A 19479-nucleotide genomic window follows, 5' to 3' on the forward strand; every position below is an offset into this window, starting at 1 on the left:
TGGCTACAGTAAGGAGTGCAGAATGCTTCTGCTTTGTTGCAGTTACGGTATCAGAAGTGCTTAGTGGCCAGGCCTCCTTCGCAGAAAGTTCGGCCTCCCCCACCACCTGCAGATTCGGTGACCAGGAGAGTCACAACCAATGTAAAGAGAGGAGTGCTGTCCCTCATTGACACTTTGAAACAGAAACGCCCAGTCACCGACATGCCGTAGCTTCATAAGAGAGAAGATTCTCCTAACATTTAACTGCAGATAACAGTAGCTACACTAAGGGAAATGAACTGATGGTGTTTGGCCTTCCGTTCCAAATTGCTGATGCTTTGTCTTAAGAGAATTTATCCGTATCAAAGCAATGCTAGACAAGCATGTTATCTCGTTCTTGCCACCATCGTTTGATATGAAAAGAAGCATGAATAATTTTTTTCCTGTCAGTAAGTTACATCATGAGCAATGGAAGGTCTGTTTGATTGTAAATATGTGAACATTACCTGAACTCACACAAAGAAAGAATATGGCCACGTCCTTCCCAGTGAACTCATGCTAAAGTCCTTGGAGTGAATGGCGCTTGAGTTGATAGTTTCACCGTCTTGAGCTGGATTTGTCACAAACCAATCTTAGGTCCTACAGCGCTTCGGTTCTCAACACTGGAGTAGATACCAAGGATCAGCTACCATTGAATTACTGCAGATTAAATACCAAGTTTTATTTTTTACAGAACTAACCTGTTAATTTTAAATTGTTTGTCAGCATTGGTCTGCCTGACGTTCGTGTGAATCGTTGTCATTTGATCTCCGTTTGTACATTACAGTTGTAGACAGGAATTGTTTGATACCAAACCAATGCTGAAAAATCTGGGAGTGTTTTCTGTAATTGAGTACAGGGTGATCCATTGAAGCTTTTCATCTTTAAACATACAGAAGCACGTGTTGGATGTTAAATATGTCATCCCAAATTGTCATTAATTCATCAAAAATACTGTTTGTTCCACACAGGGCTCTTACTGACCATGAAAGAGTTAGTCAGTAGTTTTACTGTCTTAAAACTCTCACAGAAGCAAAAACGTTACAGATGTTTTCTATATGAGTGTTTGATCAAATGTTCCATTCAGTGTTGGGTTGCACTACTCCCCCTCTGAGTTTGCTGCTAAATAGTTAGCATGCCACAAAAAGAACAATCATGTTTCTGATTATTTACTAAATTCAATGGGAATTCTTTTAATGGTCTGTGACAAAATCACGAGAGTTGTTTTCTAACAGGATGTTGTTTCAAGTGGGACAACTTCATGTCAGTGCTTTTGCTCCAAAGGTCTCCTGTAATAGCTTGATCCACACAACTGCAGATTCTGACAAAGTCAGCACAGAAATGCCCCTTTAAAATTTTGTCTTGTATTGATCTTCAAATGCAGCTATGCATCTTTCTCTCTTTGCCATCTCCTGTTTAGACCTGCAGATTGGTACAAATTTTGAAAATGGAACATAAAAGATATTTTTAACTAATGTTAAAAATGTTTTGCCTGCATTTATATATATGTTCCAAACTGTATCTGTCTCCCAAGTCTGCAAATTTGGTCATGCTGTAATTTTAGAAGGACGTTGTCAACGTTGTTTTTACAAGAACCATTTTTTTTACTTTACTGTGCCAGAGATTGTTATAAACAAGATTGTTCTGAACAAATAATGATTTTTTTTCTTATTTTAAAAAGTCAACAGCAATACCTGGGCAAAACCTGTTAAGAATACAAGGGAAAAGAGTGATGATTCAAGAAATGCCTTCATTAGAAATGTAGAAAAGCTATGAAAACACATTTAGCCTGATGTATGAGCAAATGTAGGTGAAGGCTAGCCATGCAGCTATAATCTAAATGGAGCTCTCTAGAATACCTTCTAAGGAGCTGATCCTCTACTATGTTCAAGAAATGTTTAGATGTTGTCCTGAGGAACATGGTTTAGTGGGAAATGTTGTTGATAGGTGGATGGTTGGACTGGATGATCTTAGAGGTCCTTTCCAACCTTGGTGATTCTATGATCTCAAACCTCTGCGTAATAGAGTTTTTGCACCCTGGGCAGCGAAGCAATTCTGTCCCATCCCAAGTCTCACGTTCCTGCTGCCTTCTTTGGACCAGCTCCATTGCTTGTGCAGTTGGAGGAGAAGACCAGTCTGCATAACGTGAGTAAACCCCAAAATTGACCCAGCTGGCCACGTGGCTGTGCAGATGATAGGGAGAGCAGGAGGGGAGGTAAGGCAAACCCTCCCCTTTCAGTAGTCTTTGAACTGACCGTGAAGCCAGATTTCAAAGCATGGAGATGACAGCTTGTGTACCAACTTAGTCCTGTTTCTCCAGATTCAAGTGCTGATCCCACTTAAGCCTGACAGGAACAGTGTAAAAAAAAATCATTTCCTCTCATGGCTGCTATCAAAATGCAGTGACTCACAATGTTGCTAAGCGAGATTGTGAATTTAAAGGATGTTTCCTTATTAATCATAAGACTACTGAATCAAACTTTGTTTTATATACTGAAAATATTTTGACAGCATCATTCTTTTTAAAGTTCCAGGTGGAAACTCCAGGATTTTTATTTGTTTTACAACAAAGAATTTTTAACAGTATAATCAAGTTAAGTAGTGTTGTCTACACAGTGCTACTTTTCCCCAAGAGAGAAACAGTCCATGTTTAAACCAAACCAACTCTTGGGAAACAGCAGTGTAAAGGTAAGAAGCTGTGTCAGGAGTCTTTACACATCTGTGTTGACAAGGCTCTGAACACAGAGTTTTCACTGGCAAAGATGTGCAACTGCAGGAAGGGCTGAGGGGAAAGAGAGAGAAAGGTATTTGAAAAGCTGTAGGTCCCCTGAATTTCCTGTCTGTTACCAAAATGCTGTTGATTTTGCAAATAATTAAGTAGTTTGCTTAGTGGGCCAAAATATGTGGCCTTTTGGCTTCAGTAGAACTCCTGAGTTTTTAAAGTGTTAAATATACACCCAGGTGTTTGCAGAATCAACACCTAAAATTGCAGAGCTCATTGTCTTTTATAAAACAACTTACTGAGGCACTCTTTAAACATGGCCAAAAATGTATGTATGGCATACACGTGTCTGAGTAACTACCAGTGTTTTATTTGATGTTATAGCAACCCTTCAGTTATCTATGCATTTTTTATAATACCTAGCGATTCTGTAAGCGGGCAGCCGTGCGTTCACTATGCCTTGTATGTCTGATGCCATATTTTAAATTAACCTGTTAAATACAGCTTAAAATATTTTTATTTTATTTATTCTATTTTTACTGAAATATCCTGCATTATGATGTTGATGTATTGTCTTTACTGGACGTGATCTTGTAACATTCTCTACGCTGTATACTATAGGTTGCCTAAGAAAAGGCAACTTTGTAATTATTTGTAGTCACATTTTTATTGAAGTCTGTAGAAAAATCATGTAAAGCGAAGCTAATTTCTTATTTTTTTCAATGCAAGTAGTAAACTAGAGGTAAGTATCACACATCACTCACGTCATTAATGTGCTCCCTTGCAGAAGCAAGGAGATTTATATTCACCATCAAAAATGAGAGATAAAAGCCTTCCTTTTGAAATCCGCAGTGCTGGCTGTAGGTTTTCTTTAAGTCACTGTTTGTTTCACTTGTCTCACTGGGGGAGAAGTGGTGTGGGAGGTACAAGGCTACAGAGACAACTATGAGGACTTTAAATAGAAATAACAGGAATTGCGTGGAAGTGGCCTACAACCAACTCACAATAACACTGTGTGTGGAGATACCTGTGCCTGCTGAAGCAACATGCCTTTTTGTGACAGGAAGAGAGGCTCTGGTGTGTCTGGCAGCTTATTCCAGGTCTGTGTCATTTCCTAAGAGTTCTGCATCCATTTTTTTTTTTTTTAATTTTATCAAGTATTTCATAGATGATTATTTTATTAGGGATGTATAACTGTTGGTAAAGCACCCATGCAAAACAGCACTTTCTTATTTCAGCAGCTTATGTGGGTTCAGCCTTTAATGCCATTATTCTTTCCTTGGGAAAGTTAATTCATACATTGCTAAAAACTTGTGCTACACAGTCAGCAAAAGTAGATTGGATTTATGTGGACCCACACCCACTGGTTACTAGCAGAGCTCAGCATTGCATAGAGCACCCAATTGATGCTGAAAAGTGCCATTTCCCCTGCTGTTGTCCACTTCTACACATTTAAATGTAATCTGTTCTGAGAATAAATTTGGCTGCATAAAATGATTGTCTCAACTGTTGCTGGTCCGTGGAACTGGGAAATTATTTCTTTTCTTGCTCCAAATTGAGGGAAGGGAAAAATATATGATGGCTGTTTAGAGTCAGTAGCAGTACCATGGAGGCTTTTGTATCTATAAAGCTGAATCAATGGCTTCTAGTTGAAAATTACAAATATTTAGCTGGGATAATGAGAACTAGTTAAATATGTTACAGTTTCACTTCACTTTATTTTTAAGAAGTGTTTAATTGAGCGTTCAGGCCCCTATCCACAAGCCCTTTGAAGTCAGTCTCAGATGTTGCCATCAGGTGATGTTCGGTGCTCACCAAGCAAGCTGGTAAACCTGCTGAACTAAAATCTTCACTGCTAGCTCTTTCGTATTCTTGGTAAGATATCAAGGTCACCACTGGTTTGGTCTCCGTAACATCTGAAGGATTCAGCTCCCTCAAAACAAGATAAAAGGCCAAGTGTGGAACATCACGTGTAAGCCCAAAGCACATTCATTTTGGAGTCATTTTAATCAATCTTTAGTAAATGAGAGACACTAATCTCCATTTTTAAAAATATTCAAGTTCACTTCTCTAATTTAAGAGTCTCTTAAGCTTCTTTTAGGCGTTTAACAACCATATTAAAAAAACAAACTAACCCTACTTTCCATTCCTTTTGTCTATTACGTAGAATCCTCCTTGAAGGTGATTTGAAAGAACATGGGATTTTTAGTTTTTGTTCCAGTTCTATACATTGCAAACAGACAGGTCTAGGTAAGTTTGTTCAGAAACAAAAACAGAGCTTTTCCTTTTATTGGACCAGGTAAGGAGCATAGGTTACTCACAGAGATGTATTGCAGGTGAGTGATATGATACCTTTGAGTACAACAGGCGACTCTGGTTAAAGACATTAACAGAATTTTTCACTGATTCAGTGAAGTAGAAATATTTATCTGGTGAAGCAGCAGCAGTTCTCTATGCTGATGGTGTAATACATCCGTTCTTCTAAAGTTCATCCATCTACGTTGGCTGGTGTGGACAGGAAGAAAATAAAGATGTTAAAACATTTTCTCTGCACAGGTCTAAATCTTTAAGATTCCATATCATATTGCTGACATTTGGCGTGTTTACATTGAATAAAGTCTTACCAACTGCCATAAATGATTGCTAACAATTCCTGAGTTACTTTTTCTGTTTATACTGCCCATATTTAGTACTAAGTCACTTAGTACATTGTGCTCAGATTAGCAGACAAATGTAGATATTCATTTATTCTGCATTTGTTAGCAATGGGGAACAGGTTAGGTTCCCACTGCTGATTTCTGAACTGTGGCAAACTTTTTCAGTCCTTGTGTTCAGTCATTATTCAGATAAATAGTTACACTATTTATAAAAATAACTTACGTGGATAATAGCAGCTTATCTGATGTGAAAAGAGCTATAATATAGACTAAAAATACTGAATTGACATAATGCAATGTAATATTTATATAGTTTCCCCTTATAATATTTTTAAGCACCTGTGAGTGGAAACCAAAGGAATTTATATTGGAAAGCCTACGGGTTCAAATGTACTTGGACAGCTGTTTGTAGAAAAATTCACATCTTGAGAGATAAAACTGAACTAACTTGCTTACTGTGCGAGGCTTAGTTTCTATGTGTCACAGTCCAAAAAGTAATTATAAAAACGGTATGCTGTAACTTGTCATTTTAAAGTCTATAGCAAAAAGCTGCAGTATTTTTCACCTGACTCCATCTGTGGTCTATCAGCCTTATGCAACTGAGCTGCATCTACTTTAAAATATAATTTTTGGTTTTAAACGGCTAACATAGCTACTTCCATGCAAATATCTGAGAATTAGTCTCACAGTGAGATTCTAATGAATAAAGGTATATTGCAATCTACATGCGTGAATAAATATATACAGGAATCTTTACCTTTTATAAAAAGCTAGGGGAAAGTTTGAAGATTCTTACAGCCCTGATTGAGAATTTCTAAGCACTGTTGGTTTGACCACTTTAGACACAGGTGGAGGAGGTTCTCTACCCCTCAAACTTCTATTCCTCTGTCTGGACTGGAGCAGAGAGATATGAGCTGGCATCCTGGGTTGGTTTCCTTGAGGATGTCCATACGGTGATATCACTGGAGGAAAAACGATTTCCACTATCTTCAATGCGACCATTTCTTTACATTCTGCACGTGGCTTTCTAGCTTGTGTCTGCTTTCTGTGCACCTTGACAACAGATGTGTGCTTTGGCATTTTAGAAACACCTGCATCTGAAACTGGGTTGATGGTAGGTTTCTTCAGCTGAACATGATCACGTGGTTGGTTGGTTGGCTTTTTTTTTCGTTTGCTTTCAACTTTGGATACTACAACTGCAGCTTTCCTGTTAGATACAGCTTCACGGTGAGGGACCTCAGCAGCCTTTGGCTCTATGCGAGTATGAGCAGTATCACTTCCACGTTGCGTTACTTTCTCTTGCTTCTCTTCTTCCTTTGATTTACCTAGAATGCTGTCTAGTAGTCCTTTTGCTGCAGCGTGAGACAAAATATCTTTAGTGGACACATTTTTGGAAGAGTCTGTCTGCAAATTTCAAAGGAAACAATAATAAATTGAAGAAACAGCTGTAAAATCAATTCAGTAAACCCAGATATCTACTCCACAAGAAAGGTACAGCAGAATCACTGTTTGCTCAATAAATAAAGGACCTGACTGTTGTGTGGTGTCTGAACACTTGCTCTTCCAGAGACTTTGCCCTCTACAGGCCAGAAGAGGGAAAATGAGTTCTGGACTTCAGTAGACGAATGTCTGCACAGCATGGTTATTTAAACCTTATGGGCTTGGAAAGCCCCTCCTCCTTTTGGTGAAAAAGTTTATATCTCCGCCACAAAAGATGAAAAGCATGACACTCAGAAATGCAAACCATCCTTCTAAGGTCTTTCCTCAGGAAATCATGCTAAGGCTTTTCTGTTTATTCAGCAAAGTTTCCCTGCCCAGATTTGCATATAACTTAGTTTAGAAAAGAAACATTCCTATCCATTTAATACAATTTGTAATGCAGTCTTAATCCTTACTGGTGACACTGCCTGCTTGCATGCTGGCACATCTGGTGATACATACAGACCTAACCAATAACTTTACTAGACACTGTTAGAATGAGTCTAATCCCAAGCTGCGTAGCTCATTCCAAGATTTGACTCCAACGTTTCCTCCAAAATGTTCCTTGCACAGACCTAGATAAAGAGATTGCTCTGACCACAACTGCTCCAAAATAGAAGTACATGTAGAAAAGCTGTGCTCAGCCTAAAGCATTGTGCACATTTCAATTAAAGGTACTTCTACAAAAGCTGTAGCTCGCCAATTCTTTGGTCTTTTCAAGAAATCTTAAAAACCAACCAGGTTTATTTAATTATTCTCACATGTTCCATTTATGTATTCTTTTTGTAGAAAATGACAATTGTTCTCTACTGTGAAGTGATTTTAAATGTTAGTTTTCTTACCTCTCTTGCTATAACAGCCAGAAAACAGCCGCTGGAAATTTCCGATGGTTCTATTTTGAAAAAAGATTCAGTGCAGGACTCTGGATTGGAGCATGCAGGAAGGACAGGAGGAATCAGTCTGACAAAAAGAAAGAAATGACCAAGAAGTAAGAATATACAAGGAAAAAAAACACGGATACATTAAAAGGGATTTGTAAAGTGTGTCTTGCAAATGAAAGTTTTATAAAACCTATCTTCATTCTTTTTTTTTAAAAAGGGCTAATCAAGACATAAAAGTTAATCTTTTTAGAGTTATTTTCAATATTAAATTACATTAACCACCAGATAATGTATGTATATCCAACATAATTAAGAACTACATTCTTTCTTGAGTCTTCCATAGCTGGGTAGTCGAGTTGTCCAAGAACTTGGGAATGCTCTGAAGGCACTCAGCAGTACATAGAAATTATAAAGAGGTTGACTTTGAGTCAAAAAGTGTTTCTCTTAATAAATAATTTATGTAAGCTAAATATCCCATTTGCCATACTCAACAACCAGGACTCCAGTGGGTGTTTTTTTTTTTTTTTTTTCAATTTACTGTTTTGTGATGTATCAACAAGGAAGGAAGGAAGGAAGGAAGTCTCCTTTTCCCACGTTCCCCCTGTACTCCAGCAATTCCCAGCTGCTACAAAACAGACAGCAGTGATTTGGTTCATAAGGCCAAGAACAAGTCAGTCACAGGATGGAAGAGTATCTGATGATCCCAAAGAACATTTTATCAGCATGACTTGTTTCTTTCAGAGCTGCTATACTCTGAACACAGGTGCTCAGAATTTTTCACTGGGTTCTGTATTTTTCTAGTAAAGAGAGTTACCACATGTTAAGAGAAATGCATGAGGAACCATGATAAGGAATACTTCTTATATAAGGAAAGCTTGAGCTTTCAACCTAAGACAAGCATGATCACACTGTATTTCATTTATGGTATTCTGTTATTGCTTTGTTTACACTGGCTGCCAGCAGCTTCATGGTACCGGGACAAAAATCCAAGATCTGTGCAGGATAGTGAAGGATGAACTAAGTCTAGAATCATTATTTATGAAGTTCCGCCCATCCTCAGCCACAAATTTGCTGAGTTCTGCAAAAAATTCCAATGCATTTTTACATTTCTTATTATCTGCGATTACCCAGTATTTCAAAGCAGAAGTGTTGCGTGGTGGGGGGATGACAAGTTTCATGATGTTTCTGCAAAACACTGAAGTAGTTTTAGGATTTCTGAAAAATTTTCTAATGGGAGGTTTTTGTCTTAGACAAAGGGGAACTTTTTTCCTGAAGAAAAAAAGTCAAAGCTCCTGAAAAAAAAAAAAAACCACCTTTTTTTTTATGAATTAATTCTGTGATATAAATAATGAATGTGTATACTATTTACATTCAAATAACTCAGAGACCTTAGAACTCAAAGGTCCTCCTACTTTCTCCCCCATACAGTAAATTCTTCATAGACATTACAGACACAACAGAATTACAATTTTTTCGTACATATTTGTATCTGTTGTGATTATACAGGATGCTTTGGTAATACAGCCTGATCCCTATATCCTCCCCAAAGTCACTCTGAATACAAACACAAGCAGTGGAGCAGCAGAGGCTGACGTTCTTCTATTGTTCTCACAATTTAAGACTTGGTTCCTTTTTCCTTTGGAACTGATTCCAGGTCAGAAGCTGGGTGCAAACAACCAAATTCCCAACTTCCCCTCTCCACCTTGTCTTAAACTAGCTTTGTTCTCTTCTAATGGGGGAAAGCAATAAATGAAAACATTAGGAGTACTACTTAGTACCTCTTAACATCAAAAAGAATGGAATCAGAGGCAGCTGAAGGTGATATTGTTAATCTAATACAAGACACAGATTGGACTAAGATAAGAACTATGCTACTTCAAGTTTTCCATAGACAGAACTACTCATGCCATACCTGAATGGTTTCAGGTTTTTTCCTTTCACACCAAATTCCAGTGCTTTTTGCACTACTTGTTCGTTCTCTTCTGGGTAAACTGAAGAAGTGCAGTAAACAATAGATTGTACTTGAACTACAAAATAAAATTTTAAAAGATCTCAATGTTAAAATCCTTGATACACAGTGGTTTAGTAAGGACTAAAACCAGTATGAAAATTATGCTTGTATGCAATTTTTACCAATAAAGTACACTCTCCTGCACGTGAGCTTTTTAACAATTGAAATCTTTTCAAATACTGGCAAATTTCAGCACAAATTCAGGGCTGTCTTTTCACACATCTGCTAAAGGAAAGGCAGAAGAAAGTGGCAGTTTGAAGATGGACTACATTTACAACTTAGCCAAAACTGAGCCTGATTCAGGCAGTTGCTTATGCAAACCCAAAGGCTGTTGTATTAATGGCTGGCAGATATCACAATACAAAAACCCTTAGTCTTGAGGAAATCGTTATTTGGAGGTTAAACATTTACTGTTAACTCAGACTAATCAGTGTATTTTTAACAATATAAATCTGGTTGTAGTATAACAAAATTGACAGTATAAAAAAATCTTTTGAGGAACCTAACTGCCAGCACACTTACATTTCATTGCACACTTACATTTCATTGCATGCATCAACTCATTCAGCTGCCTCTCAGCGAGAATACAGAGTTTATCCTTAGACACAGATCCTTGGTAGAGGTCTTTCAGCAATCCTGCATCTAAATGCAAAGAGTTGTCATTTATTAACATGGCTGCTCTTGGTCTTAACATTCAGTTTGCAGAAAAGGCTTTGGTAGCAGACCTGATGGTCACTGGTACAGTGAGAAGGCAGGCCTTACGGATTACAATATCACGAGTGCCTAAGCAATTCTTTCCTTGTCAAGTTTACCTCTAATTACTACTGCCTCTTCTTTGTTTAATGAAAGCTGGACAATGAGTGGGCTATTATAAATAGTCATTAAAAAAGTGTGATTAATAAAAAGTTATGTACTCATATATTGACACAAATTTTTCTTTTTGCTTGAAAAAAAGGCAATATATACTCTTCTCCCCAGAAGAACCCTCAAACTTCATACCGTTGACTTGAAATTGCCTTCACAAAATGCTCCTAACCCTTCAGTGTCACACAGAAAGATTTTGTTTTCTTATTAAGAATTCCAAGGTAGGACAAATACATTCTTGCTCTCTTTATTTGGAAAAATCTGAGTAATTGATTACACATTATTCTCTTTTGTTTTTCCAATGTAATCTGCATGTATGTCACACACAGAGAATTATGCAAGTCATTAATATATCTTTTATAGCAGTTTAAAGGAAGTTTTGTGCATTTTGTTTATCTTATAAAAAGATTACATTTTATCAGAGCAGCTGTATTGTTCAAATCACAATACCTAAGGAAATATTTCTACCAGAAAGCATGCATTAGCTATGGTATCAGAAGTTACCTCCATGTTCAGTCAAAATAAAATCTATTGGATTACTAAAACTCAGTCCAGAGCACTGTGGTATCAACAAAATGACTTTTGCATTGTGAAGTCTGGGGTCTTTTGGTTCGATCTCAGTGAAGTCTTCATGTAACAACTGAATATCTGAAATAAAATAAAAAGGGGAGGGGGTGTGAAACTCAGCAGTTCAACACTAAAGCAAGCCTGTCTAATTTTAAAGTGATGGGGTTGAAGAGACAGCAGTGTTACACAAAATTGCACAAAGCTACAGCCTGCTGGACCAGACCCCCCCCAGCATCCCACTGATTTCAGGCAGACTGAGGGATTAAGCCTTAGCATCTTCCACTGAAGAGACTGCTAATTGGGTGCCAGTTTGTTACTGTTTGATCACATCCTCTGGGTAAACTGGAGAACTTTATAAATTTTGGATAAGCAATCTCAGAAACAGGTAAAAATCAACCTGAAAAGCAACAGTCAAGATACCAGATACGTGGGTGCCGCAGTTTGCAGATCCCATCCATTACACAGGAACTACTTACGTGGAGAATTTCACTGTAACATTTCAGGAATCTGGCTAATCTGCAACCTTGTTGAGCCTGATTGTAGCTAAGGAATTGTCCGTTCACTCTATGACAAAAATAATCTATTACTAACCTCCCAAATCTTCAAAGAAGGGACCTCTAAAGTCTGATAGATTTATGACCCATTTATAGTTATCACAAACTCTATCAAAATCTATATTGCAATACCTTCCGCATACCAACTGTTTCAACACATACTTTTACATCCCATGTGACTGAACAAGTCTCCCAGTTCAGCTGCTTTTGCAGAAGTTTTTACTCCACAAACAAAAACTGTGGACGTGCTGTGATTTCTCAGTGCTGACATATGAGCGATAGTGAGGTGGGAACCCAGGTGAGCCACAATCACATCATCATCATCATCTGTATTCAACAGCGCCTGTACAGAATGTACAGCAAGGCTGCGAGACTTATCCTATAAAACAGTGACACAAAAATTCAGTGTTACCAACTATTTGGGTTTCTCTGAGCACCAATCTTCTTTTCCAAATTAGGAAATTAATTCACTATTTTCATGATAAATAGAAAAGAGAGGAGGAGAAAGAACTAATCATATATAGCTGCCAACATGGAATTTTTAAGACGACAAAATCAAGCATCTTAAGTCAAAATCACTGAACTTCACTTAAATCAGAGGGCTTTGAGCAATGTGATCATGGAAGGTGCCCCTGCCTATGGCAGGTTGGTTGGAACTGGATTTTTAAAGGTCCCTTTCAACTTCAACCTTTCTATAATTCCTGTGATTCTATGATCCTTCCAACCCGAATTATTCTGTTCTGTTCATCATTATCCCATCAGAAATATTCATAATATTCCTCTTCAGCTACAGAACGTGAATATTTACATACTGTCATCTTCTAAGTGGGGATAACGTACACTGAGTTACACAGAAACTTTCCTCATATTTTCAGAAGTGCAGCCACATTTTCAATCACTTTTGACAGTTTTAAAATTAATTTTACAACATTTTATTACTATAACTGTAATGATGAATTATGAGTACTGATACTTTCATGCAAATCTTAATAAATGAATCTGTTTCTGAACTTCTGATTTTTAAACATGTCCAAAAGCTGCTCAGAGTATGTTTCTGCCTGCCTGATGTAATAGGGCAGTCACACAGGACGTGACCTTATTTGAATGTAAAGCATCATTGTGCTTTGCAGGTTCATATTACTCACTCAAGGGTGGCACCAACTCACCTGCAGTAAGAGTCTGCAATCTGCAAATAGATCTAAACTAAGCAGTTCGTCTTTAAGAGAGGAAGGGAAAAACAAGACGTCGTGGCAATGCTGGTCCAAACAGTAAGTGTAACCCTTGATGTCTGACACAGATTCAACTTCAGTGAATCCCTTACTCTTCAAATCTCTGAAGACATCTTGAAGGCTGTTAACATACAGTTCTGACCATTAAATATACACCACCTTCATAAGCAACATAACTCACACTGATGTTGATCACTGACTTTTATTTCTTTAATGTCTACATTGGGGTACACATCCCTACACCTGTGGCTGTGTAAAACATATTGCATGTGTGTATAAAATACGTGTATAGATTACACACACACACACGTAAGATAGTAGTACTGTCTGACAAAGGAGGGGAAATCACACTATTGCAGGCTTCAAAGTTCTTGTTTTGACTCTTAAGTTATTAAGTGCGATAACAAATGAAGGAAGTGGTGTGTGTCTCCAGAGAATGATTCAAAGCACCAATATATAGATATCCTTGAGCTCAGGAGACCCTGTAACAAATTTACTGCCAGAATAGCTTGGTTCTTTCAATTGCTTTCAATGTATCCCAGTTCACCAATGAATTTAACAATTACTATCTGAAGTAATCCTTGTGCGAATGTAATAAAGAAATAAATGCTGAGGTTTGCAATTCAAATATCATGAAGATTTAAAGGCATATATACCAAAACTTGTATGTTGAAATGCAGTTTTAGACAGTGCTATGAGCTTATGTCATGTTTTAAAGGTAGGATCAATGCTGCAGCCTTTAAATCTCAATCTGAGCTAAAGGGTGAAAGATTGCAGTCAGACACTTTGTCTTAAGAAAACCATAACCACCAATAAGCACAGAATATTGCTCCAAGACAAAAGTATTGAAAACTCCTGAATACACCATAAAATGCATTATTTGTATAACAGAATGGATAACGAGACTGGAAACACCAGCGTTACACACTTCATGACACAGTGAATGATGATTAAAAGAATCATTAGTAGTTGACACAGTCTTTACATAATAAACACCAGTTTGAAGTATTTTATCTGTCTTAGCACCCTTTGCCAATGTTATTGTTTATACCAATATGCTTAGGTAGGAAAAGACCTTAGATATCACCTGCTTTTTTACAAAATCTCTGTTTTTCTTCACGAAATCTACTCGCCCTCGTAGGGAGATCAAGTCAGGAAAAAAACTACTCTTTTGGTGAATATCCACAAAAGCAATAGTCTATAACAAACTCTTTTGTATCTTCCATTTATATTAATGGAAATTCATTAATACAGTTACTGTAATATATAAAACTTTAAAACAAACAAACAGCATATTCCAACATTATTCTACTGAGCAGGACTTTTATAAGAAACTTAAATTACAAGCAATCAACTAGCCTGGAAATTTTACAAGAGTACAGCAAACTATCCAATAATATATGTAAAAACTAAAATATTAGGTGACACTTAAGATGTTACCTGGTCTTCAGTGTATTTATCCAAGCGCATAAAGGCAAGGCAGAAGCTCTCTGTTCATGCTTCCTTATAGTTTCTGGTAGAAAGTATTCAATTGAAAGAGCATCATACTTGATGCGACATCTTGCTAGTGCAGCTGCCAATTTGATCCTAAACCTAAAAAATATAGTCATCAGCTTACTACATTTTTTTAAGTGTTGGCACCAACTACTTACAGGTAACATTTTTATTAAAACAGTCTCTTGCTTGAAAACCAACAGTGAGCTCTCGCTTTGCAAGTTCATAGAGAAAATATATAGGCATAGGTATTTTACTGTAGAGTAGCATGACTGAGACTACTGTCTTTGAGTATACACAGGTCTGGAATTATGGCAGACAAATACAAAACAGGTCTCCAAAAGTTGTGAAAAATAAAATAAAGTGGAGGGGGAGAGAAAATACGGATTCGGAACTGCAATCCATGGAATATAATCACACTTTTGCTGGACATTCCGTGATTGAAATAAAAGCACGCGCATAAAGAAAGGTGACCTCTAACCAGGTATAGAAATGACAGAATTGTGATGGCAGCCAGGAGGTGGTTTTGTTCTTACATGAAAATGTCAGACTAAATATTTCTGGTCTTTTACTCCCAAAAGCTTTATGCCTGTTTATGATGTGTGATACTTCAAAACAAATAAAATTTATTAGTGTTAAGCTATATAACTGTCTGCCCTCCGTGAACACCTTGCACATAGGATGCTTGTGAAATTTTAGGACTATTCTACATCTAGCAGCAGTACAATTCTGTCTAAGAAATTGCAGCAGACAGGAACTGTACACTTGAACACTACTTAAAATGTTTATTTTACCTATTGTCTTTTTTTTCCCCCTCTAATTACTTAATATGTATTTAACAAAGTTTCATAAAGCAGTATTGCTGAATAAAGGAACGTTATTCCATTCTATAACCCTTTGGCACTTGGCTATTACATTCACATTTTTGAGCGTAACATTTATGATACACATTGATGCCTTCCATGCAACGTATTTATGAATGTTTAGCAAATGCATAGTGAACTATACAATTTATGAATGAATGTAGACGTATTTATGAATGTTTGCTAAAAATTTCATTTCTTTTTTCCTAAAATTATATGAAAGTAATTTCAGGAGGTACAGAATAAGCTACCTATTTCTAGTAAAATAAGTTGCAATATAGGTTGTTAGCAATGTTTTTTTATTACCCGAGTAAGAAAGTTTCCCTTCAAATCACTTTCTCATCAAAAATTAAGGCAAATTTTGCAAGATTTCAAGATAAAAGGTATCTGTAATATTCAAAATCAGGGGGAAAAAAGTGGTTGCTATAGAATTCTGTATTTCTGCTAATATATACCACCAACAACTACAAAATTCTTAGCACATGTACCTGCATAGAAAATTTTCTATTTCCCGAACTTCTGCTATAGGTTCCTCCTCATCAGATATCTCTCGTGCTTCAAACTCTCTGTCTTGCAGGTCATAAAGCATCACAAGAAGCAGGCTGGTTAATTCATCTGGCTGCAACAGAAGAACAACTGAATAGAGAATAAGGCACTTTTCCTCATTTCTGGAAAAAAAAAAAAGTCCAAATCAAGCAGTAATCTCCTGTGTAAGACACAGAACAATTCCAATGAAACACTTTTTTTCTATCAGTTTCTTTCATAGGATTCTTTGGATACAGTGACTGATGAGCTCAAGCCATTACATTGCAAGCATTGAGAACAATGGTAAAATCTCTTTCCTGTGCCTAAACATTTAACTTAGGCAGCAACTCCTCCTTAAAGACAGGAATTAAAAGCACTTCCATTACTCTTGGATACATCTTACCTTCTCACAAGTAGGACTGATACAAGCTAGAACACTCAAGTTACTAGAGGCAGACCATCAAACAGAAATTGCCTAAGTCTCATCACCTTGCAAAACCAAGCTGAAAATCAAACATTACTGCTGGATCATTTGCCTGATCACATCAATCTATGCAATTAACATCAGTTCAAATTAATCTTGTAATTATCAAAAAGCATCAAAGGCACCACAGGATGGAATAGCAGGTTATTCTGCCTTCTCCAGATTTTCTTTTCACAACATAGTTTGCCCAGGAAATGAAACCTGGGTTCAGTGCTTTCTTCTGTCTGATATGGTTCACTCTACACTTTCCACTCACAAGGGGACTCAAGTGGGAAAGCATTGAGTGCCGTTCTTTATTTTATCCAAAGCACCTTTGAGTGTAAAAACAAGGGGAGCCCAGATAGAATCCAAAAGCTTCTCTTTGCTTCTTCAAAAGCCCCAGTCTCTGTACTTGGGCAATCCTTGTACTCTTTGTACTCACTAAAACTGGACAAGCCATACACTGTATTCAACAGAGAGCTTCACACAAAAGAGGACAAAAAGATCTTTGCCTGCAGGATTGGTTAGGATGCTCCTGGGAGCTTGCAAACAAGAGTCTGAACTACCTTGTCTTGTTCAAGAAATAGGCAGAAAACAGGAGTCAAACTCCCTGAACAAGTGCCATAGGTGCTGGTATCCTATTATGTGACTTTTCCTGGCTCATGGACAGCATTACACAGCTAGTAATACAGTGCAGTAAGCATTATGGTTCACTCTCTTAGTTTCTTTCTCTGACAATAATTTCCAGCATTGGGATGCAACACCAAAGAATCTCACTAACAACTCATCTAGAAGACTGGAGATTCGTAGTTTGGACAACTAATGAAAAAGAATATAAATATTTTGATCTCAGGTTACCATATGGAAAGAACCATCTGAAATAAAATGTTCGCTTACTATTGAATGACATGGGTAAACATGACTATCTAGCAGTATTTCTTCAAGGAGATCTTGATCTGTAAAAAAAAAAAAAAAAAAAAACATTGACAAGTTATACTGTGAAATACTAAATTATATGTAAGAACAGCAAATATTTACAGAATAGTAGAGAAAAATCTGAAAGTTTGAACATCATAAAAATTAAGTGAAAGTTTACTCGTGTACAGTAACAACTCTAATTACCTTAAAAGAACGAGTACAGATTTTAAATGTTTGATTCTATAAAACATAACCAACACTTAGTTATATTTAAATATCTGAGGGATACTACTAATCTAGTTGTAAATTACTACTTAATTTACAAAAGATTACCCAAATCTCTGTCCTCAGGCAAAAACTACATAGGTTTTATTTATATACTCCTCTCTGTCACATCATTTCTACTGGCAATTCTTGGGAAAGTTTTGTACTTACATTTCAGAGCACTGAAAGCTAGTTCGTAAGATAAACGCTGGGAATACTCATCTTTAAGAGTCAGCATGGGAGATACTGAGTCATCACCATATCGCACTAACGCTCTATCCTTTGGCTTTTTATTATGAATGCCTTGAAAAATCTTAGCTGCATTTATGTATACAGAGTCATGACAGACATTCTTTTTAATCAGAGTCATTGTTCTTTTCTCAGCAGCTCCTTTTTCATTTCATTCAAATCTGAAGTATAATTTCTAACATCCTTATGAAAAGGCACCAAGTTGCTCTTAGAACCTGGCACTTTTCCAGTTGTTGATTGTGCAAGTCACAGTCCTGCAAAAAAAAAAAGAAAGTTTACATTGAATTGTGAATTTTTTTTTCACTAGAATACACTTTTACCTTCACTTTCAGGTTTTCAATAGAATTTATTTGTTTTTAGGCACTAACCCTACAAATACATATATACTTGCGTAAGCCCATCAACTTGCATACCGTAGAGAAGTATTTTTAGTAGTTCACTTACCTTATTTATTTTCACTAATGCAGACACAAAGAAGACTGGTTACTTGTTTCCAAGAATCTAGTGCTTTGTAAAAAATGACCCTAAAGAGATTATAGAGATCTGATTTACCCTACAGGCTTTGGTTGTTGTAACGTGCATTTATGACAATGCTTAGAAGTCACTCTATCCTTTGGCTTAGAAGGTTAAATGTTCAGAACAGGGCTAGCTATGCCAAGGCAAATCTAGTGATAGAGCAAAGATATACATACATTAGTGTTCCTGTCTAGGGAAGAATACCAGAGAACAGAAACACAAGAGAACCATGTTGAATTCTAACAGAAAAATAGCTGTGTGTATTTTAGCTCCCCTAACATTTGAGACAAATTACATGCCTCTTCTCCTGTGACAATACTTGCCTAGCATCCAGTTTTCCTCTACCCTCTACTCTTCCCATTCACACAAGGTGTATCAGAGAATGAGGAAAGTAGCACACTGGCTGGGAAGGAGAAAGGCAGAACATAAACTGTTCCTTCTCTAGCAGGCAGCCATGAAATACCGCTGGCTAAGCCAGCAGTCCCGAGCTCAAGTTCTTTTCTCACCTTTGGTGATGCTCAGGCCATCTCTCCCCCAACCTCTCCAAGTCTGGCACAAGTCAGCATCTATCCAGGACAGCCCATAACTCCCTAGCAAATGACTTAACATTTTGCATTCTGGTAGCTCATCTGGAGGAGGCCACTTCTCATTCTGCTTTCCCAGGGTATATTATTTGTACCCCAAAACTGAGAGCTGCTAACTCTGCAGAGGTCCTATGCCTCAGACCAACAGGTGCTGGTGAGAGTCCAGCACCACAACCATGCCCAGTGTGAGAAGCAGCACAGAGGGCCCTGTGGAGCAAACGTAAGCGTATAACAAAGTCATACTGAAACAGAACAAGTAGTGCTATTGGAAGAAAGCTGACTCCTAAACGTAACCAAAACTCTTGCTTTTAAAAAGTAGAAAATTCTTAAATGTTTTCAGGATACTTTGCACTGATGCGATCTGAGGACAAGTTTCCATAATTCCACATAAATAAGGCTCAAGCCCCTCCACCAGCTGAACACAAAATTTTTCTTTTCAGAATAAGCAACAAGTGAACCAACATCTGTGGCATCAGAACTTTAAAGGCTTGCAGAGTTCCTGGTTATTATTTGTAAATTCTTTACTAAGACAGTCTTTGCTGAGGCTGCTATCATGATGATTTAATGCTTACACTTTCTCCAAAGAAAAATGCCATTTTGATAAAAATGACAGCACTCCGC

The 19479-nt window shown here is 37.2% G+C and overlaps 2 protein-coding genes across 22 annotated transcripts in view; one reads left to right on the forward strand and one right to left on the reverse strand.

Annotated features, from left to right (window-relative positions):
• Window positions 1-4896, forward strand: part of APBB2 (amyloid beta precursor protein binding family B member 2) — a 166852-nt gene extending 161956 nt beyond the window's left edge. For all 21 annotated transcript variants that reach the window (XM_090139517.1, XM_090139522.1, XM_090139518.1 and 18 more), the window contains one exon: window positions 43-4896. In XM_090139517.1, coding sequence (XP_089995643.1) covers window positions 43-210 — 168 coding nt within the window. In that variant the 3' untranslated portion in view covers window positions 211-4896. The remainder of the gene's footprint in view (window positions 1-42) is intronic.
• Window positions 4897-5158: 262 nt separating this feature from the next.
• On the reverse strand, window positions 5159-17995 carry NSUN7 (NOP2/Sun RNA methyltransferase family member 7; the record flags this gene model as incomplete). The annotated part of the gene is given in 13 exon segments (XM_031588515.2): window positions 5159-5245; window positions 6155-6801; window positions 7719-7836; window positions 9670-9784; window positions 10309-10410; window positions 11137-11280; window positions 11916-12132; window positions 12920-13103; window positions 14423-14575; window positions 15828-15958; window positions 17225-17283; window positions 17681-17908; window positions 17911-17995. Coding segments are annotated over 12 exon segments (2148 nt in total), but the record flags the coding sequence as incomplete, so codon positions are not given.
• Window positions 17996-19479: the final 1484 nt, after the last annotated feature.

This window comes from Phasianus colchicus, chromosome 4 (genome assembly GCF_987193195.1).
Source record: "Phasianus colchicus chromosome 4, bPhaCol1.hap1.1, whole genome shotgun sequence".
NCBI lineage: Eukaryota > Metazoa > Chordata > Aves > Galliformes > Phasianidae > Phasianus > Phasianus colchicus.